This window comes from Panthera pardus, unplaced genomic scaffold, assembly GCF_024362965.1.
Source record: "Panthera pardus isolate Hobbes unplaced genomic scaffold, ASM2436296v1 HiC_scaffold_12, whole genome shotgun sequence".
NCBI classification, from domain to species: domain Eukaryota; kingdom Metazoa; phylum Chordata; class Mammalia; order Carnivora; family Felidae; genus Panthera; species Panthera pardus.
In genome coordinates, this window is record NW_026526677.1 from 81,539,046 (window position 1) to 81,562,542 (window position 23,497).

At 33.0% G+C, this 23,497-nt stretch overlaps 1 protein-coding gene across 2 annotated transcripts in view; it reads left to right on the forward strand.

The window, feature by feature from the left end:
- The window catches only part of CNTN5 (contactin 5), a 1,357,742-nt gene that overhangs the window by 1,063,199 nt on the left and 271,046 nt on the right, over positions 1 to 23,497 (forward strand). For both annotated transcript variants that reach the window (XM_053900236.1, XM_053900234.1), the window contains one exon: positions 1,745 to 1,895. In XM_053900236.1, the coding sequence (XP_053756211.1) occupies positions 1,745 to 1,895 (151 nt within the window). The remainder of the gene's footprint in view (positions 1 to 1,744; positions 1,896 to 23,497) is intronic.

Sequence of the window (23,497 nt, forward strand, 5' to 3'; positions counted from 1 at the left end):
AGCAACAACAACAACAACAAAAAAAAAAAAAAACAGAAAAAAAAATGACACTCTCCATATTTATCCTTCCCCAGTCTGTGGTCCAGAGAGGTTTTCCTCTTGTGCTAACTCAATGCTGCACTTTCACAACCTTCCCTCTGTCTCTCCACAGAAAGGGTTTCATCCCCTCCATGCCTATGCTGTTTTATCTCCCCCAATTCACATACCCACACCTCGATCCTTCCAAGCTGTCTCTGTCCAACTGTGGAAGTCTTTCTGCCACTCTGCATATCGATTTCCTGGGTGTTCCAAGTGATATGAGCTCAATACAGCTGTGTTTGAGAGATGAGGAAAATCCCGGTCCCCCTATTTCTCCACTGTCTTAACTCCTTCCCCCTTTTCTCTATCAATTCTTATCTCGTCTCAATTACAAACACATATCTTTTTTGTTATATACATATCTTTTAATGTTTTTGTGCCATGCATTATACTGCTGTATAATGGACATAAAATAATTATGTTAAATTGGTTAAAATAAATGCCTCAGATACAGTAGACTTGTAGACATATCTCCCAAGTTCTCTTTTAGATTCAAAAGTGTGTGTGTGTGTGTGTGTGTGTGTGTGTGTTGGTCTCTATGTCATGTGTTCTTTTAGTCCAGTGTCCTCAACCCACAGCTGCCCACCAGAATTACTTGGGGAACTAATCAAAAGTATCTTCACAAAAATCGAGTGAAAGCAATATTAATATTAATGAAGTATCAGACCTAATTGAATAATTGCTACCAATGAAGTAAAATTTTAATTGAAATTTAAATAATTCAATTTTTAAATGTATTTTAAAACAACTACAGTTAATTTTGTATGATGTTAAAGTAAAATATGCAGTAAAACTCCAAGATAGGAAGTGGATGACACAGGATTACCTCCTCTACATGTAACCTCTATTTTTCCAAAGGAAGCCCCAAATAGACTTTCTTGCCAGCACCTTCACCTTTTGCTCAAGGTGCTCATATTAGTCTTTCAAAATTAAAATTGATAATCATAATTAAAGCATGTCATTTTTTGAAACAGTCTGTCCGTGGACCCCACATAATATGAAACCATTATCTGCTAATAATTGTATGTTTAAATTTTGAGTTAGTGCCTTTTGCATGTGTAGATAACCTGTGGTTTTATTAGAAATGTATCCCATGAATGGATAAAGAAGATGCAGTATATATATACATATATATATATATATATATATATATATATATACACACACAATGGAGTATTACTTGGCAATCAAAAAGAATGAAATCTTGCCGTTTGCAACTACGTGGATGGAACTGGAAGGCATTATGCTAACTGAAATTAGTCAATCAGAGAAAGACAAAAATCATATGACTTCACTCATATGAGGACTTAAAGAGACAAAACAGATGAACATAAGGGAAGGGAAATAAAAATAATATAAAAACAGGGAGGGGGACAAAACAGAAGTGACTCATAAATATGGAGAACAAACTGAGGGTTTCTGGAAGGGTTGTGGGAGGGGGGATGGGCTAAATGGGTAAGGGGCATTAAGGAATCTACTCCTGATATCATTGTTTCACTATATGCTAACTAATTTGGATGTAAATTTTAAAAAATAAAAAAAAATAATAAAGTAAATAGTAAAAAAAAAGAAAAGAAAGAAAAGTAATGTATCACAGAAAAGTTGCAAAATTTTGTTTAATTTATTATCATTACTTCTGGTAGAATTAACATTTTCTTTTTCATAGCTTCAGCTCCTACTTTTGCACTGAATCAAATGAAGAAAACAATAATTATTACCAAAGACCAAGAAGTCATCATAGAGTGCAAACCCCAAGGCTCTCCAAAACCAACCATTTCTTGGAAGAAGGGAGACAAAGCAGTTAGAGAGAATAAAAGGTTAGAAGTCTATTTCATAATTCAAACTCTTAACATCAAACATTTTTTTGAAGTTTCAGGTGATACAGAGTATACAAGAAAGAGATTTTGCAGTTATAATGAACAGATTAAAATATGGTTTGTCTATATAGCGATTAAAAAGAATTCAGATTTCTATTTCAATATGATCAGATTTCTTTGCCTCCATGGTGTTTCAGTACTGATGGGAATTTCACCAGGTTATGAATAAATCACACACTTTGATTAAGCTAGTTATTTTGGGTTTCATTTAGGGTCTGAAGATTTGGAGATTCACAAGTTATCTATAATAATTTACTTTAATGTTAATATTTAAATGATATAAACATGAATCTTTTGGGTAATCACTTCATGGCAGAGTATTTTCAGGCAAGATTTGTGTCTAGGTTTGTACTTCTTTTTTCAATCTCGTTGAGGCAAAATAATATAGAATTACTTCAGTTGCCATAGACAAATGATAAATGTTCAGATGAATATTTAATGTGTATAGATTTGGTTTTGGTAAGCAAAACCAAAGGACATCACAGTAGTACAAATGGGAAAAAAATGATGAGAGAATCAAACCATCACAAGAGTGTGTTTGCCAAGTTCAAAAGCCCATACTCTATTAATTATTACCATATTTGTGTTGTAAATGATGATTCAGCTTTGAGAAAATAATATCCTCTAATATGTTGAAATAAGGTTGCATAGGTTGTTTTAAAGTGTTATTTTATCGATAAGGATAAGCAGATCATGCTTTGTTTTATATCTGTCTGGATCTAAGTAATCATATAGAAAAATTAATTGATGTCAGTATTAGGGGTCCATTTGAATAATTCTTTAGGTAATTTTGGAATATTTTGAAATATTTGAAAATTTACTATAGAAATTTTTCTTTCCCCTTCTAATCTGAGAATCACTGATTTAAATTGCCTGTCTCAGATGAAGTAATTACAGACCAATTGGTTCAGTTCAGGCTCAAGGATGATGTATGATGCCTGAAAAGGGTGATCATCTATAATTAAAATGGGTTATACTGATCATCTTGTTTTGAAAGAGAATGTATCTTTGTTATTCAGGCAGGGTGGGAGGTACAAAATCATAAATATGTGTATATATGGTTGAAATGCATATGATTGAATTGAATTTTTTGTATTGTTGCTCATAGAAATTTAAACAAACAAAAACAAAACCTGGCACAACCCTTATTAAAGCAGAAGAAAATATTTTTGTAGAATTAGATCAAAAAGTTTATCATTTTTTTAATGCATCAAGGATTTTTATATCATCAAAATGTATTTGCCATATTGGTACAAACCACTACATTTGAAATGCATTATTTGTGTTGTTCATGGGTGGCATGTGAGTCTTATCCTATTTATTTCAGTTCACCACCAGAGAATTTTCCTCAGCAAATATACATAGACATCACTGATGAGTTTAAAAAATTAGATAGCATCTCTTTTGTTAAAGCAAATGTATTGAGAAAGGAACAGGATTAATGAATTTTCTGTTACAACAAATATAAACATACTAAACTTTTTTTTTCCAGAAGTTGAAAAACAGTTTGTGAATTTTCCAGTTTTCTTGATTCCTTTTCTCCTCACTGCTATCCCTTCAGGTTAGTGAGACATATACACTGGCTTCAAACTCAGATCACTCAATTTTCCAGATGTCAAATACTCTGGTCAAAGTGCTATTCAGGAAGGAGGCTAAAATGTGAAATATTTGTGTTTTTATTTATTCAAGTAAAAGCAAGACTGGGCTACATTTAATCAGCCTTTGCTACTCTGATCTGTATGTTTATGTTTGTAAACCCTGATCTAGATGTTTATGTTTATAAACTGATTTAATTTAATGACTACAGAGGCATTTTTACACTTAAAATTGACAGGCACACTTGCAAAATATTGTCGTTACTAATGTACAGTATGTTACCTTATTTTGTAGTTCCAGGTTTCATTAAAAATACAATCTAAATAGAAATTTAAAAATATTAAGCATCAAGTATTAAAATAAAAGGCTAAGACTTAAATAATAATAGAAAGAATTCCATAAAGTAATGTAAGAAGACATATGTAGATATTTGAAAAAAATGCATGCCAAACATATGAATAGAAACTTGAAAATTAAAATTTCCAATGTATATATTATACATTCTTAAATAGAATTTCAGTTTCATATGACACCTTATTTTCTTATAGAAATTTTAGGTCACTTCTCTGTTATAAAGCACACCAACTGATAAGAGTTGTAAATAAAAATTTAAGTGGAGGTGTTAGAAAACTGTTAAGGGTTTGAAATCTTTGTGTCTTGCATATTTCACATTAGGGTTACAAATTCAAATCATGTTTTATTTCCTTGGAATACAAGTATATTCACCATTCATGTGATCTACATCAAATAGGTTCCCCAATCACCCAACCCCCAATAACTGTAGGTTATTCTTCTAATAAGAAATGTTAAATGAATTAGTCTTGTCCTTCATTCACAATTTTCACAGTTATTTTGGATCACTTCAAATTAAAGATTGAAACAGCAAATGGCAATTTCCTATATGGACATATAGAGATTAGTATTATATTGGAAGAAAGGAGTTAAAATAATATATATTATAAAAGAAACATGTAAATATGAAAAATAAAACATTTTAAATGCATAAAATGCATAAAATTATGTCCATAGCAATAGCATAAAAATGTAATGAAAGATGTTAATTGCAGAAAAATATCATTTAATTATCTGAAAACTAGTCAGAACCTCAAAAAAAAAAAAAAGAATTGAAAGCTTGGGTCAATAGCAATTTAACTCTAAATTGTAAATGCAATGTTGTAACAACTGAAGTTAACAATTAATCATTTGTTTTATCAACAGAATGTCAAATGACATACTGACTTTTCTTTTTCTGTCAAATTTTGATTGAATCTTTCAGATTTTGTTTGGTTTGTTTTGGAAGGGGATCTTCTTTGTCTTTTTTTTTTTTCTTTTCTTGTATTTATCTGTTCTGCTAAGGAAGTATATAAATCATTATCCTAAAATTTACAGTCCTGTAGGTAATAACTAGAGCATAATATGACTTTTAGAAGAATTTTGATTAACAAACAAGTTGTTATCAAAATATATTTCAAAATATTTCATTCACTTGGTCCTAAATTATGCACCTAAAGTATATTTTAAAATAAGTAATATTAGAATTTGTGAGTGGTTTGTAGTTATTTCTTGTTTATATCACAGAATGCTCAGTATGAATTGCTGCTTAAATAGTAAGTCACATTATTATTGACAATGATGATGACTGCTATAGCACTTATAATTTATGAAGCACTTCAACATTGTGAGTAATAGTATATAATCCAGTGTATAAATCAAGACTTCATTTCCTGGCTTATCAGGAAAACTATGAGCTTTCAACAAGTTACTTACTTAATTAATTTATTTATTTTTTGCTTATAAGACTAGAATTCAAAACACTAACCACATTGGATTGTGAGAATTGAATGAAATTTTGTAAAATACACTGGCTGGTGTATAGCATTTAATAAACGCTCAATGAATGTTATTTGTGATGATGATGCTGTTTGCTGCTGATGGTTAGTGGTGGTGGTGATGATGGTGGAATCAGTTGAGCCTTTGAACCTTTGAATACTGACATATATTTTTGTTATTAATAGTTCTGGAAAGTTTTACCACTCCCTTTTTCTTTCTCCAGTAGTTCTAGAATGAATTCTAGAGATTTAAGTTATTATCTCGGATTAAAGGAGTCTCCATGTGATAAATATGCTGTTCATTAAATCTGTGCCTCTAAAGTGATATTCTTTGTCCATCAGAGCCTGAAATCTTCACTTCTCATTTATGGCATGGCCATTCTCATCAACCTTACCTACTCCTAGTTCAATAGCTCTTGGATAGTTTCTGATAGCAGACTGAATATTTACTTCTGTAATCAGTATTATATAGGCCATGTGCAAACAGATGAATGTATGTGGAGAGTTAATGGCAACAGAGGCTTTTAAAGGATTTTTTACTCTTTCTCTTTTTTTTTTCTTTTAAGGAAACTTCACATTTGCCCCATCACTTTTAAAGATCACTAGCACACATTCATTTAGATTTCTTAATCAATCATGTCCATTTTCATACTAAACTAATAAGCTCCTGGAGTACTAAGACATGAAATGTTCCATGGAGATTTTCTCCTCTAGTATATTTTCATTCAAAATGTTCTGCTCATCAAACTCATATTGGATTTTCACTTCAGCTCATTATTTCCATTACTTAGCCATTAACTTTTGTTAAAATATAATCACCCAGAAGCACTCCAGCAGTGCACAAATATTAAGCCTTCATTATTACATGTTCAATTTCCTGTACTTTTTGTGGACAAAGACAATCTTGGCTAAAATGAAAAATACTTAGTTTTTGGTTAAGACACAGTTTTTGTTGTTGTTCTTATTGTTCTGTTTTGTTTCCTTTCCATGTGCACATATATAAATTATTATTAAACCCCATGGAATGTGCCATTCATGTTTAAAAATTATTTACAATTATTGAAATATTAAAATGGTTAAAGTACAAATTTTCATTTCTAGGCAGAGGGGGATACCAGTGTTAGAAATATGGACTATAATCCAAATGGGTGCTAAAGAAATCCTGCATCCAAAAAAATAAAACTTATCCTATGAAGGGACAGGATTATAGTGTAATTTATCTTTTATGGTACTGTCCAAAATCCCTTGTAATATTCCCCTGCTCACCAAAGGAGCTTCAGAACAGTGAAGTTTTCAACTTATTCATTTAACACACACAGAAAATTGCACTTGAAGTACCCATTAGTTGGCTTCTAGTGGGAATTCATGTTGTGTTTATTAGGCAAAAATTATCAGGCTTACATATTGACTCATAGACATATGGAAAAATATGTTTGTAGTGCAGGCCCTAAAGGACATTGTTACTGAGGGGAAAATAGGGTCTTCTTTTTCAAAGGAAGAAGAAGAATTCATGGGGATAATTAGAGTCTTGTTTCTGTCCCTTTGTTTGCACCTACATGCTGTGTTTGTTAATGAACAAGCTGTTTTGTTGTTTCCTCTGTGACAATGTCTTTTACATATTAAGAACATAAAACAATGTAGACCCTAGGTATCTTAGTTTTTTTTTCAGTGTCTAAGAAATTATATAATGAGAAAAAATGAGCTTTCATATACCAAGAGTATATCAGTTCACTTCCTTTGTAGATTAAAATCTATGCTTCAAAGGAATAAAATGATCAAAATGACATTATTTATCTAAAGGAAGAGAAGGTTGATAACTGTCTTCATAAGATTTAATACCTATGAACAGCTTACAATATACGATATGTTATCACTTGGGGATTCTTACTCGCTATTCCAAAGTTCCACCAAGTTTAAGGGGATGAGAAGAAAATGGCTTCACATTCATTGTGATGAGGTTAGGAAGCTGACTTCCTGGTTTCCATGAAAACTAATGGCAGAAGGCTCTGCCTAATTTACTTTCACCACCTTCCTTTTAAAATGCCAGTAGAAACACAAAAGGGGGAAAATGCAGTCATAGCAGCATTGGAAATTATGAATATAGATCAACAAATTCTTGGCTCCTAAGAAGAATCACCCTTTCAAATAAAAATTGACCCAATTAAGAAATGATCAATAGCTTGTTCAAGCCTGGACCTCTGAAACTCAGCAAAATCAATGTAAGAGCTGGTAGAGGGAGTCTTTCACTAACTTCTGCTTTATTTCCATATCTACCAAATTCAGTAACTGAGCCTCACTACAATGTTTGACTTGAAAACCTCTATTACATGGAAGCCACTCTTTAAGGTGGCAAACTATTACTATCCCTATTCTATCCACAATAATTCAAAATAAATTTGGAGATTATGAATCCAGCAATAGGATGAGAGAAGACATAAATGCTAGGATTTAAATGATTCATAAATAAATAGGATGAGAGAAGACATAAATGCTAGGATTTAAGTGATTCATAAATAAGCAATGATGTCAATAATTAGTGATATAAATGAAAAAAAATATTGAATATAAATGAAGAATATTGAAATCCATGGATACTGGCAATCATATAATTCTATGTACTACTTCTGGCCAGAGGGGCTATGCACTGTTTCAAATTTTCCAGGAGTCACATTACCTCTACATAAGATGTGAGAGGTGGGAAGCAATATTTTGCCTCAGTCTGAATGAGTTGCATTAGAGCCCTACTAACCTCGGAACAATTTGACATGGGTTTGTTCAACTGACTGGTGTCAAGATTAATGTCTGAGGAAAAGACTCTGGGACACTGACAGAAATACCAAAGGGAGACAAGGAAAACTAAGAACATTTCCAACAGATAAAACCAAGCCTGTAAACATGGGAACACAAAAGTATAAAACACAGAGACTATCAATATAGTATACACTATTCACAAGTTATCTCTAAGAGATGGATTATGTATAAATCTAATTTTGTGCTTTTCTGTATTTTACAAGTTATATGTAATTATTGTCTATAATTATTCATATAGAATTGTATACACAAAGAAATTGTATATGATTTTTATGCACTGTGCTTATAATCAGTAAGTAAAGTTAAGGTAAACACCACAAATTTGTAGTGTTGTAGGAGGAAATTTCTTAAGATAATATATTTCTAATCACATAATTCAAATAGTTTAGATTTGATAAGAACATACGAAAAGATAAAAAACACTAATCCTCCTGCTACATTTTTTTTTCCATCTTCAGAGAGAAAAAATACTTGGTATTGAAAACAATTCAAGCTTCTTGGCCTAATCTTTTAGAGGTGTATTATAGAAGAATTTATGTAATTTACCCTAGAGATTCAGTTGTAATTCTATAAGAATAGGCCCCTCTCTTATTCTACCATCATTTCAATCAACAGGCCAATTGAACATACCTTCACTCAGTGGAAAATTAGATTTTCAAATGAAATGAAGCATATGGTTAACCATTGTACCCTGGGTTTCCCTTTCTTTCCTTTTCTTTTTGACAATGCCCAAGTTTAGGCCCTTAAAATGTCTCAAGTAGCAAACATCCTAAATTATACTTTTCATTTGTGTCCATTTTCTCTCCCCATATAAGCCATGCTTCACCCTATAGCCCGAGGAATCTTTCCAAAGCACAGCTTTGAGTGTGTCATCCTCTTGCTGAAGCTACTGATCTGAATCTTCTATTGAATACAACCATAATTCATGAGTACATTTGAAATTCTCCATTTTATTTCCACATTTATTCACTAATCCATCTGACAAATATAAGGTTGAACTATATGAAATTGCCATTTTTTTATCTGTTAGAAATGAGTGAATAACAAAAATTTCATATGGTTCTATCTAATATTTTAAGTGCCTATATATGTCAGTGCTTGGTGCCAGGAACAGAGTTATGAATGAAACACACAGGGTACTACCAACATGGAGTTCAGAGTCTATACCTGCCTTATTAACTGTTCAGCTGTCTTTCTCTCTCCATGTGTCTGTCTCTACTCATTTCTGCCCTCCTCCCAAAAAACCCTAAGTATTCTAACTTCAAACTGCATGGATGCTCACAATTCCCTCAAACAGGTTCTTCATTTTCTCACCTGATAACCTGTACTCAAATGTCCCTTTCTCTCTCTCTCCTCCTTTCCTTATAGCTTGTTGGTCAATCTCGATGACATTTGAAATCCTAACTCAAAGGAAAAAACTGTCTTATACTTTCTCATTATTGAAAATGCTCAAACTGATATAATTGCTAAGAAGCTGAGTTAGTGGGAAGTTAGATAAATGATATGCCAACTTCTAACATTTAATTTAGTTTCAATATGTGCCAGTTCACAACCCTGTTATTTAGATATTTCCATCTTTGACATATAAGTTTTCAGTTATAAACTCAAAGAGATTGTGACTTGTTTAAAGTCGCCCATCACAAAGCTGAGCTTTAAAGCCAAGCTTGCTGCTAGTCAATGATTCTATGATGATTATAGCAATCAAATTGTTTAGCAGTGATGCTGCATTTCAATCTACATAAAGAATAGTGATAGAATTCCTTTTATGTGGTAAGGATTTAGCTCCCCAGTTTGTACTAAAAAGCTGTATGATCAGCTTTATCAGCTATTTTCACACACACACACACACACACACACACACACACACGAGTGCACACATACACACACACACACACCCCTCACAAAAGTCCAGAAAACCTTCCAAATAAAGAACTTAATTTAAATCTAATTTTACTTCCAATAAAAGATGCAAACTGAAAAACTCAGACACAGTGGCCAAAATTTCATCTTACTTTTACTTTTCTCTTTCTACATCTTACTTTGTGGTAAGTTAGACTACATTGATGTTGATTGGCCATCTAATTATAAGAAATATTTATTGTCCTTTTTTATCAATTACACATTAATCAATTGATCAAATGTTATTGACAAAATAATTCTAAAGATTGCATTATAGGATGTTTCTTGGCTGTGCTTTTAAACTTTTCCCCTTGTAGATCTCCATTGTTTTGAGAGGTATTCAGTGTTTCTAAACTTGATCTACATCAGACAATGAATAAGCACAAATAATTCAAACTTACTGAGTAACAGTGTGCTCACACCATGCCAAATAGTTGAATGCAAGTGGAAAAACAAAGGGATTCTCACATTTTCAAACATTCTACTCTTAACAGTATGTTTAGATAATATAACATTTGATCTCAAATCTTCAAATTGACGATATCCATTTGAACACAGAAGACGTGCATGTAAAATGTCTTCAATTATTTGTTGCTCATATATCCCAAGTTTAAGATTCCAGAAAATCTATAAAGATTTCTTTTCAAAAGCCTTCACCTTTTTTTCCTGATCTTACCACCAGTTTTTCTTGTTTCCACTTGAAAAAAAAAAAAAAAGAATGTTATACATAACAAGACAGACCATAACTCACAAGGGAGATAACACTAAAGAAGTCAGTTAATTTAAACTGTAAACTACAAGATAATCCTGGCTCTGTTGTGCTATGAACACCTCCAGTTTGTAGCATTGCATCTCTAGCTAATTACCAATTTAACAAACAGTTCATAAATTTTACTTCTGACTATGGTTCATTTACCCCAGTTACTATAAATTGCTGCACAAGGTGCCTGGTTATGCTTTCCACATAGGCACAACTTGAACAATCCATTAATTGTTTAAAGACTTTTCTTATCCAAAAGCCCCCCAGACTACAACTTTCAGCTTAATTTGTCCTTAATACAAACAACATCTAAAATACATGGGAATTCAAGCATCTATGTACAAGTTGGTGACTGATCCTATTATCTCCCCAAGTGACTCTTCATTGAATATAAAATAGTGAAGAGAGAAGATTCTGAGAATGTTTAGAAAAAAGTATTTTATAATGGAGATTTTTAGCTTCCTTTGAGAGTTACATAGTCACTTCTTTTCAGTTTTTGCATAAATCACAGTCTAATTTAACTATGGTTGATTAATGATGGGAATTAGAGGGCTGGTTACAAAATTAAGGCATAGACCTAATAACCTTGATGACAGTGAAAAACAACCTGCAGATCATTTTCATAAAAATAATCTCAGGGCTGCTGGGTGGCTCAGTCAGTTAAGTATCCAACTCTTGATTTAGGCTCAGGTCATGACCTCATGGTTCTTGAGATATAGCCCTGCATGGGGCTCTGCACTGACAGTGTGGAGCCTGTGTGGGATTCTCTCTCTCTCTCTCTCTCTCTCTCCCTCCCTCCTCTCTCCTCCCTGCCAGTCTCTCTCTCCCCTTCAAAATAAATAAATAAACTTCTAAAATTAAAAAAAAATAACCTAAACAAATTTTATCATTAGCATGCTTATTTTGTTTGGGTAACAGAATTATTTATGAATATATAGATGATAGATAGATAGATGATAGATAGATAGATAAATAGATGATAGATGACAGATATAAAAATATAGGATGAGTTCTATGTTTTTAGTTGTATCAGGAGGTTTCAGGGTACCAATTTATTTTTGTTTCTCTCTTTTTCTAATTGTAAATGGTAGCTCCACTTCTCCTTTCCCTAATACTATAATATCTAGTACTTTTCTATTAAATTCATTTAGTGAAAACAAAAATTATTAAATATTAAATGTAAGACATTATGCCAGTCATACCAAGATAAGTAACAGATACTCCCATTCTCAAAGGAGGCATATGCCTAATAGACAATAAAACTAATGCATAGATAACTATAACACAAGATATTTATGGTAATAATGCATAGATTTATTAACACAGGATACTTAATATACCTTATGTAAGTATTATTTAGGTACCTATTATTATTAGGTAAAATAACAATAAAATAACTACCCTTTATTGAGAACTGGCTCTTTTATGTCTGCATTACTTTATTTCAATCCTCACAATAAGGTAATATTGTAAGGAAGATATAAACATTTCTGTTTTAAATAAAGTAAATGAGTCACAAAGAAATTAGAAAATCAGAAAGAGAGCCGAATTCTCTTTGGATTCAAAACCAATTCTACTATAAAAAAAATAATAATATTCCACTATAAAAAAATAATAAATAAATAACTAAATAAATAAATAAACTTCAACAGTTAAGAAAAGAGAACATAAAATCTTGATGGAAGGTGAGAGAAAACTGGGATGAACTGTCATTTGAAATGGTTAGTCCTTGGGGTGCCTGAGTGGCTCAGTAGGTTGAGCCTCCGAATTCGGCTCAGGTCATGATCTCACGGTCTGTGAGTCTGAGTCCTGTGTTGGGCTCTGTGCTGACAGCTCAGAGCCTAGAGCCTGCTTCAGATTCTGTGTCCCCCTCTCTCTCTCTGCCCCTGCCCCGCTCATGCTCTGTCTCCTTCTCTCTGTCAAAAGTAAAAATAATAAACATTGAAAGGGTCAGTCCTTGATTAGGATTTTGACATGTAGAGGTGGATTGTATTTTAGAAAGACCATTCAGAATTTGCAAAAGCAGTCATGAATCCAGGACACTTTTGTGAAAAGTAAGTACTATTATATGGCCCTGGTACACTTTTTATAGAAATGGAAATAAGCTGGAAAGGTTGAATAGCTGAGGACAAATTATTGAGAATTAGAAAGACAGTTTGAATTTATACTTAATTTAGTAGCCAAAAAGTAGTCTTTGAAAGACTCAATTACATCTATTCTTGGACATCCTACTTTTATTACATAATTTTAAAATCTATATATAAGTTTTATGTAACAAAACTAAACCAATCTTTTTAAATTAAATGATGACTGAAATATAAAATATATAAATAAATATGATTTAAATTTCTTGATTTTATCATTGAGCTAGCAAGAAAGTTAGGAAGAAATGTTAAAGCCAAGATCTGAGCTTATTTTAGTGATGAAGCCATGCGTGGAATCTGATTTTCACTTCCAAGGCATTTGCTGACATTGAGCATTGGTTTTCACAAGTTGGTGGTAGGCTGAGGAGGAAAAAGACAAAGCTTAGGGCAAGCTCCTGGTAAGACTAGGCCCACAAATTGGTACCACTGCAGCATAAAACTGAACTTTATATAAATCAATCCACTGAGAAAACCATTAAAAAAATGATCGATTTTGTGTCTTAGTTATGAAAGGAAAGGGCAAGTCTTCCACTTAGGTGTTGTAATTAAGGGCCAGTAACCCTAATTTATACTACCTAGGTGGCCTGAAAAGTCCAATGCAAGGCTTTAGTTAAGGTAGTCCCAAACAGGAAGTGAACCCAGGTGGTTGAGGTACAACAAAGAATGAAAAGTAATGAAGGTATCAATATGTAGGTAAAAGTAAACAAAAGTTGTCACATAAAACAATAATACTTTTAACCTCAAAGCTTCAGGGGAAAAAAGACAAAGATATGAAAACAATAATATGATATATATACATATGTATTATACATATATATATATATATATATATATATATATATATATACAGAAAGTGAGGGATAAACAGAAACCATGAAATAATTTAGTAAAGGTATCCTAATCATTAAGATATTAGTATAAATATTGAACTAAAATAAAAATCTAGCAATCAACTGCTTATAAGAGATATGTTTAAAGCATAAGAAAATAGGAAAGTTGGAAGCTAAAGATTTATCATTTAAGTACAAGCACAACAAAAAACGTGTTTAACAGTATCAGTTTCAGAACTATGGGGTGCCTAGGCGGCTCAGTTGGTTAAGCGTCTGACTCTTGATTTCAGCTCAGGTCATGATCTCATGGTTTGTGATATTGAGTCTCTTATCAGGGTCTGCAGTGTCAGCTTGGGATTCTCTCTCTCCCTCTCTCTCCATCTGTTTCATACTCATACATGTGCTCTCTCTCTCTCTCTTTCTCTCTCAGAATAAATAAATAAACTATATATATACATATACATATATATATATGTATATGTATATGTGTATATATATATATATATATTTTCCAATACCTGTTGTTTCTTGTGCTGTTAATTTTAGCCAGTCTGACAGGTATGAGGTGGTATATCATTGTGGTTTTGATTTGTATTTCCCTGATGTTGAGCACCTAGAAAAACAGACCATAAAAGAAGCATAAAGATGGTCACTATATAATACAAACTTAAGGTGATCAAACAAACATAAAAAATTTGATCTGTACATATAATATTTCCTCAAAATATACAAAATAAAAATTAATAGTTTTAGAAGAAAAAATATGTGAATCCAATATCATAGAATAATTTAACATATCTCCCTTGTATTCCAGAACTTAAAGGAAAATTTACGGCTCAAAGTACTTACGTTAGCAAAGTAGAGGTGTCCCTGGGTGACTCAGTCAGTTAAGCAACCGACTCTTGATTTCGGCTCAGGTCATGATCTCATGGGGTTGAGCTCTACATCTCCAGGCTCCATGCTGAGAATGTAAAGAGCCTGTTTGGGATTCCCTCTTTCCTCTCTCTATCTCTCCCCTGCACATGCACTGTCTCTCTCTCTCTCAAAATAAATGAACTTTAAAAAAAAAAAAAAAAAAAAGGAAAGTGAAACCTGAAATTAAAGACCTAAGCATCTATCTTAAGAAGTTAGGAAAGGAACATGAAACTAAACTTAACAGAGAGTAAAGATGGTAATAATAAAAGCAAAAATTAATTAAATTACAAACAAATATCAAGCACAATTGGAAATGGACAAATCCAAATATTGGTCCTTTAAAAGACTACAAAAAGAGTCCTACATCTCTAGTGATCTAGAACATGAAAGCAGATATAAAAAAATAAGAGGAAAAAATGGAAACATAAGCACAGATTCTGCAGACAAATTGAAGAGGTAATAAAACAATGTGAGGAATAATTGAATGTCAACCAAGTTGAATGCTTACATAAAATGAATAAATAAAACTAACTTAAACTAACTGAAAGAATTGGAAAATACAAATAGTCTACTATTATATGAATAGTTAAAAACATTTACATACACACACTCAACGTACAGTCCTAGATGTTTTTACTGGAAAGTTCTACCCAAGAATAAATGATTCCAATCTTACACAACTATTTCATAGCGTAGAAAAGAGACAAAGTAATCTTACTAACTAAATCTAACAAGGGGAGTTTGTGAAGTAAGAATACAAACCAAGCACTCTCATGAGTATAGATATAAAAGTTCTAAACAAAACATTTGCAAATAGAAAACAGCAGAATTTTAAAAAAGATACTGTGTAACCAAGTTGATCTTCACATAGCAAACCAAGTTGGTTTAACATGGGAAAACCAAACATGGTAATATAATTTACCACATTAATGATTAAACAAGAAAAATGATTAAGTTATCTCAATAGAACAGAAAAACATTTGGGGCGCTTGGGTGGGTCAGTGGGTTAAGCTTCGAACTTCAGCTCAGGTCATGATCTCATGGTTTGTGACTTTGAGCACCCTGTCGGGCTCTGTGCTGTCAGCTCAGAACCTGGAGCTTGCTTTGGATTCTGTGTCTCCCTCTCTCTCTGCTCCTCCCCCACTCATGCTTTGTCTCTCTCTGTCTCTCAAAAAATTAATAAATGTTAAAGAAAAATTAAAAAAAAAAGAATAGAAAAACATTTGATCAAATACATTTGTTTATGTTTTTAAAAAAATCTCTTAGTGCCTATGGGGGGATAAAAGAAACTTCTTAAACCTCTAAAGGTATCTTTAAATAGATGATGATAGATCAATAGATGGTTAGATAGACAAACTTAGAATAGCAAAATATTAGAAGCATTATTCCCTTTGAGAGTGAAAAATAGATAAGAGTTCTGCTATAGCATTCCTTGCCAGCACAGAAAGACAAGAAAATTGAGAAGTAAAAGCAAAACTTTTATTTTTGGTAAAATATCTAACTGTATGCATAGAAATTCCAAAATAATCTATAGAAAAACTATTTGAATTATTTAGAGAGCTTAAATAAATTTTTAAATACAAAACAAAACAGAAATAAATTTGCATTTCTATACACCAAAACAAAGAGTGAGAAATTGACAATGGCATCAAGGAATTACTTCTGAACAGGAGGCCTTGGAATTATTTTAGGAGGGACAAATAGCATGCTTTTGGGATTAGTAATGTTTTTTTTTATTATTTTGATTTTGATTTTGATTTAACTTTATCTTTTATTTTTAAAAATTTACATCCAAATTAGTTAGTATATAGTGAAGCAATGATTTCAGTAGATTCCTTAATGCCCCTTATCCATTTAGCCCATCCCTCCTCCCACAACCCCTCCAGCAACCCTCAGTTTGTTCTCCATATTTATGAGTCTCTTTTGTTTTGTCCCCCTCCCTGTTTTTATATTATTTTTGTTTCCCTTCCCTTATGTCCATCTGTTTTGTCTCTTAAAGTCCTTATATGAGTGAAGTCATATGATTTTTGTCTTTCTCTGACTGACTAATTTCACTTAGCATAATACCCTCCAGTTCCATCCGCGTAGTTGCAAATGGCAAGATTTCATTCTTTTGATTGCCAAGTAATACTCCACTGTATGTATATATACCACATTTTCTTTATCCATTCATCCCTCGATGGACATTTGGGCTCTTTCCATACTTGGCTATTGTTGATAGTGCTGCTATAAACATGGGGGTGCATGTGTCCCTTCGAAACAGCACACCTGTATCCCGTGGATAAATGCCTAGTAGTGCAATTGCTGAGTCATAGGGTAGTTCTAGTTTTAGTTTTTTGAGAAACCTCCATACTGTTTTCCAGAGTGGCTGCACCAGCTTACATTCCCACCAACAATGCAAAAGAGATCCTCTTTCTCCGCATCCTCGCCAACATCTGTTGTTGCCTGAGTTGTTAATGTTAGCCATTCTGACAGGTGTAAGGTTATATCTAATTGTGGTTTTGATTTGTATTTTCCTGATGATGAGTGATGTGGAGCATTTTTTCATGTGTCGGTTGGCCATCTGGATGTCTTCTTTGGAGAAGTGTCTATTCATGTCTTTTGCCCATTTCTTCACTGGATTATTTGTTTTTGGGTGTTGAATTTGAGAAGTTCTTTGTAGATTTTGGATACTAACCCTTTATCTGATATGTCATTTGCAAATATCTTCTCCCATTCTGTTGATTGCCTTTTAGTTTTGTTGATTGTCCTTCCCTATGCCTGTGTTGAAGCTTTTTATTTGGATGAGGTCCCAGTAGTTCATTTTTGTTTTTGTTTCCCTTGCGTCCGGAGATGTGTTGAGTAACAAATTGCTGTGGGCAAGATCAAAGAGGTTTTTTCCTGCTTTCTCCTCGAGGATTTTGATGGCTTCCTGTCTTACCAATTTAAAAACTATATTTAGTTAAATTATATAGCTGAATTTATTTGAATAAATAATGAATAACTTTTCCTAAATTATATTTCACACAAGGCCTATATTCTAAAAGTTATTTATCTATTTCCCCTTTTCTGATGCCAGAAGAGCAACCTTCCTTAAATTCCATACAAAACAATTACAGAGACAAATGGCTTGCATTTGGGATTTTTTGCATTCTCCATCATTGCACCCAGGCAGTGTCATTGGATTGAGAGAACTAATAATAATAATGAGTAATAATACCAATAAACATCCATTGTGTACAAAGGTGTATTACTTAGTAATGTAGAGAAAGAAAAATTCTTACTTTACCCTTTGAGCTCTTCCATCTGGACTAAGTTAAATTTACATAAGACAGGTTAATGAGAAGAAAAAAAAAACACAAAGTTTTATTATGTGCATACAGAGGGCCACTAATGAAATTGAGACCTAAAGAAATGACCAAGGCAGGCAATTTTTATACATTTTAGACAGAGAAGAAATTTGTGAGGAATTGACAGGATACAGGAAAGAGATGTTCCAGAGTTTTAATTAGTAAGGAATTCTAAGTGGAATTTAGGCTAAAGTAGTAGACTAGAAAAAAAATAACAAGGTTTGTTTCTACAGCTTTCTCAGTTTTAAAGTTCTTATCTCTGGTGACAGGATGTCTTTTTACTTCTTTTTTTTTAATGTTTATTTTTGAGAGGGAGGAGGGGGAGAGTCAGGGAGACTCTCCGACAAAGAACCTGAAGTAGGCTCCATGCTGTGAGCTGTCAAGGCAGAGCCTGACACAGGGCTGGAACTCAAGAACTGTGGGATCATGACCTAAGCTGAAGTCAGACCCTTAACTTACTGAGCCACCCAGACACCTCTGATATCTTTTTACTTCTTAATATAAGGATGTGTTATTCATACGGGAAATTTATTTCCTGTTTTCAGGGGGACAGAGGAGAATCTGAAGGTCCTTACACCAGCTGTTTCTCCAGTAACTTTTATTTAAAACAATTAATATGCTAAAGTGGCACATTTTGGGGTGAACTGCCCTTGGCCCCTACAGTACTTTATAGATGTTATTTATTTTAAAGGTATTTTCAGCATACTGTGGGATGTGTGTGTGCCTGTGCATACAAGTGAGTAGAAATGGAATAAGGGCAGACAGTGTGAAAATGTTTGCCTATAAATTTGATTATGGTATTTTTCTAGAAAAATATGTAGAATATTTGTGCTTTATCTATAATTTTGTTTTCTGTTTTTATATGTACAATTTTATATGTTTCTGTTTTTATGTTATATGTTTTATATGTTTCTATTTTTATATGTACAATTTCTGTTTTTTCTGTTGGAATACATCGTTTTATATATGCATATTTTGAGGGTTTTCTTTTTTAACATCTATTATAAGATACTGGTTGACATACTTTAAAACTGACTAAACAAAGAACATGAAGAAAGTTGAAATAATATTTAAGAAATTTGGGGCTTCTCATTTCATTATAGTTATTGCTAAATAAATAAAATAGAAAGGAATTGCTTGTTTATTTGTAAAATGATTGGTTGGGCCCCAATTATTTTTTAATTATATTAATTAATTAATTAATTAAATTTTAATTTACATACATGTTAGTTAGCATATAGTGCAATAATGATTTCAAAAGTAGATTCCAGTGATTCATCCCCTATGTAAAACACCCAGTGTTTATCCCAAAAAGTAGCTTCCTTAATGCCCCTTACCCGAAATGGTAAATGGCCCATCTCCTACCCACAGCCCATGCAGCACCCCTCAGTTTGTTCTCTGTATTCTTATGTTTTGTCCCCTTTCTTGTTTTTATATTATTTTTGCTTCCCTTACCTATGTTCATCTGTCTTGTATCTTAAATTCCTTGTATAAGTGAAGTCATATGATATTTGTCTTTCTCTGACTTATTTCACATAGTATAATATCCTCTAGTTCTATCCATGTAGATGCAAATGGAAAAATTTCATTCTTTTTGATAAACATATATCTATATCTCTATCTCTATCTATATCTATATCTATACCTGTATCGACATAGATGATATAGATATCTATATAGATATAGATATAGATAGATATATCACATCTTCTTTATCCATACATCCATCAATGGACATTTGGGCTCTTTCCAGACTTTGGCCATTATCAATAACGCTGCTATAAACATTGGAATGCATATACCATTTTGAAACAACACACCTATATCCCTTGGATAAATACCTAGTAGTGCAATTTCTGGGTCATAGGGTAGTTCTATTTTTAATTTTTTGAGGAACCTATATATTGTTTTCCAGAGTGGCTGCACCAGTTTGCCTTTCCACCAGCAGTGCAAAAGAGATCTTCTTTCTCCATATCCTCGAAAACATCTGTTGTTGCCTGAGTTGTTAATGTTAGCCATTCTGACTTGTGTGAGATGGTATCTCATTGTGATTTTGATTTGTATTTCCCTGATGATGAGTGATGTTGAGCATTTTTTCACGTGTCTGTTAGCCATCTGGATGTCTTCTTTGGAAAAGTGTCTATTCATGTCTTTTGGCCATTTTTTCCCTGGATTATTTGTTTTTTTGGTGTTGAGTTTGAAAAGTTCTTTATAGATTTTGGACAGTAACCCTTTATATAATAAGTAGGACCCCATTTTTTTATATTTATTATTTGTTGATATCATTATTGAAATTGAAAAACTAAATAGAAGTTAACATCACTGTTTACTAGTTGTATGATTTGAGCAATAATAATAACAATAATCAATAACATTTTTTACAGGTTTACAACAGACAAGGAATGACTGAATTACACATATTAGCTCATTCACTCCCACAAGGTTGGTTTTTGAGTCATTGTCATTTTACAAAAAAAAGAAAAAAAAAGGAAAGAAAGAAAGAAAGAAAGAAAGAAAGAAAGAAAGAAAGAAAGAAAGAATTCAAACTAGGGACCTGTGAAATAATTTTACAGCATGTAATAAAGGGTGGTGGCAGTTTTTACATTTTAGAAATCCAGCCATAGTTTATGTTCTTAAACATGTAATAAAGAAATACTGCGTCTCCTGTACAAAGCTTGCCTATCTTTCTGAGCTTCAATTTCCTAAACCGTAAGGTGAGACCAGTGATAACTAACTCAGAGGATTTTTGTGAGACATTAAGTTTTTGCATATTGTCTTATGTAGTGTCTAGCACATGGGAAAGGCTCAGTAAATATCAACCATCTGCCTTACTAGCAATATCATTAAAGACAGCAATAGTTACTATGTTAAAGGAGGCCAAGTATCATCCTCAACTGCTGAGAGAGGGTGAATCCTTGCCTTTTTACATTTCAAATTTTACATTTCACTTTTTAAAAGAGGTAAAATTGGACTTATTCATTTTGTCCTTAATCATCTATTATTTACTTATATTCTGTGCACTTCCCTAATTATTAGTCATTTTATACCACAGAGGCAAAATCCATTGAAATGTTCAAAGTGGTTTTATCTCTCTAGCTATCCACATAATCCACACTATGTTCTCTAGCTTATCCTCTCTAATAGCCTCCAAACTGGTCTCTTTTTGTCTAGTCTTGTACCCATATAACATTCTCTATCTAGACAGAATTTAAATGAAAACCAGAATTTTCATTTAAAATAGAACTTGAATCATGCCAGTTTACTTTTTGAAACTTTCCATTGGGTCCCTCCTTTATTTAGAATAAAATTAAAACTTCATACCATGACACATGAGATCCTATATGAGCTGCTGCTTCTTCATTTTTCGTCATCTCATTACTCATCTCATTTCATTAATCCTAGTCCTGAAGGTCCAGCCCCACCATCCTACTTCCTATTGTGTGTACAGAATAGATGCATCCCTGTCTCAGGGCAATCTACCTCTTATTTCCTCAGCTTGAAACACTATTGCTGCAGTATTATCTTCTAAATATCTAGGTCTTGGGTCAAATGTTGCCTTCTTAGAGGCATTCTTGACTTTCTAGTAATAGAACACCCACCCCAATTTTCCTTCTCACATCACTTCATCTTATGTTCTTATCACATTTGGATATGTTCTTATTTGTTTGCTCATTCATTATTTGTTTCTTTCCCTAGAATATAATTGCTGTGAGTCAGGGACCTTGCTTGTCTTTTATTCAGTAACTCCAGAGCCTAGAATGGTGCTCTACATGTTGTAGAAACTAATAAATACTTACAAATGAATTTATTGGTACAACACCTGTGCCCAAATCCTCTGCAGCTCATTTGCCTTTTATGTCCCAATGACTCAGTCTCCCAAATGTGAGTGAAGATGATAATTGTTCAAACTAATTTTTAAAGGATATTATCAGGATTAGAGGAGAAAGCATCATATAGCACTCTGACACTCTTTGAAGGAAAATGTTATAATAAGGGAAGTGATCATATTATGACTACTCTTGTATTATTCTCATAAAGATCTGAGTCTTCTCTCTTATATAATTAAAATAGCATCTACTCTTAAAAACTGAGAACAAAATGATGGTTGATGGGGGGTGGGAGGGAAGGGAGGGTGGGTGATGGGTATTGTGGAGGACACCTGTTGGGATGAGCACTGGGTATTGTATGGAAAGCAATTTGACAATAAATTTCATATTAAAATTAATTAATTAATTAATTAATTAATTAATTAATTAAAATAGCATCGAATTGAATGGAAAGTAATAAGAAGAGGAAGGGTCAATTCCCTTTGTTTATTTAAGAAAATTAACCAACTGAAGTTGGAGTTCCAAGATAGCTTCTTTCATGCTACTTTAAACTCTGACTCTCTGGTCAACCCAGTTTGCAGGTCAGTCACTAAATTAAAAGTAGCAGCTGTGAGGTGTGAGCTTCCTCATCTCTACCTCATTTACCCAGTGAAGCATCTGCAAAGCCTCTGTGGGTGGTTTAAATGCTAATACTTAGAAAAGCAGTCTTGGAAGCAAATACCCAGCTGTATTTAAGGCCTGCATTTTCCTAGTGAATGTGTCTCTAGGGGTGTACCTTTCCGGTGCCCAGACTTTTAAGCACCATCCATATTAAGCACAAATCAGAACACTTTTCACAAACCACTTAATGCTGTTTAAAACCCACAAGTAAATCATTTTAACTAAACCCTTTGATATAGCTTTGCTCTCCAAATTGTCCCTGTCTGGTTTTAAACACTATTATAAAATTGTTTTAAAAATTTAGAGGGTGGCACACCACATTAGTGCTATTCTATCTGTATAAATAATGTGTGTGCAGTAGGACTGTGTTCTTCCCTCATACTGAGATTCAGACTTAAAATTTTATGTGATTGTCCTCTTTGCATGTATGGGTGTTCTGGGAGGAGAGAACAGGGGGGTCGGTATGTACACAAGCACCTGTGCATAACATTTTAACTCAATGCAGTGATTTCCAACTTCCTTTCTCTTGGTTAGAGGCCCTGATATTTAAAATGAATTAAAACAAGATGTGCTTTTTAACATATAGGTTGGAAGTGGCATTATTTCTGGTTTTCTCAGGACCCCCACTCACCCTGGTTTCTTCCAGCATGCAGAGTTCTTGGGGTACACAGTTATGTTTGAATGAAAAAAGGTAATTCCTATCCTCCTGCCTCATTGTAGGGGTCATTTATATAATGTATATAACGTACAATGTAATTATAATGTATACAGGCCTCTTCAGCATTGATATGCAGCATTTCCTCCTTCTTGCACAATGAACATCATTGAGTCCCTGATTAGTCTTACATATTTTGTAGCCCTGCAGGGTTTATCCAAAGCCTGTGATGATTCATAGGGCAAAGGAATGGCCCTTTTCTTCCTCTAGTTCAGACCTCACAGACC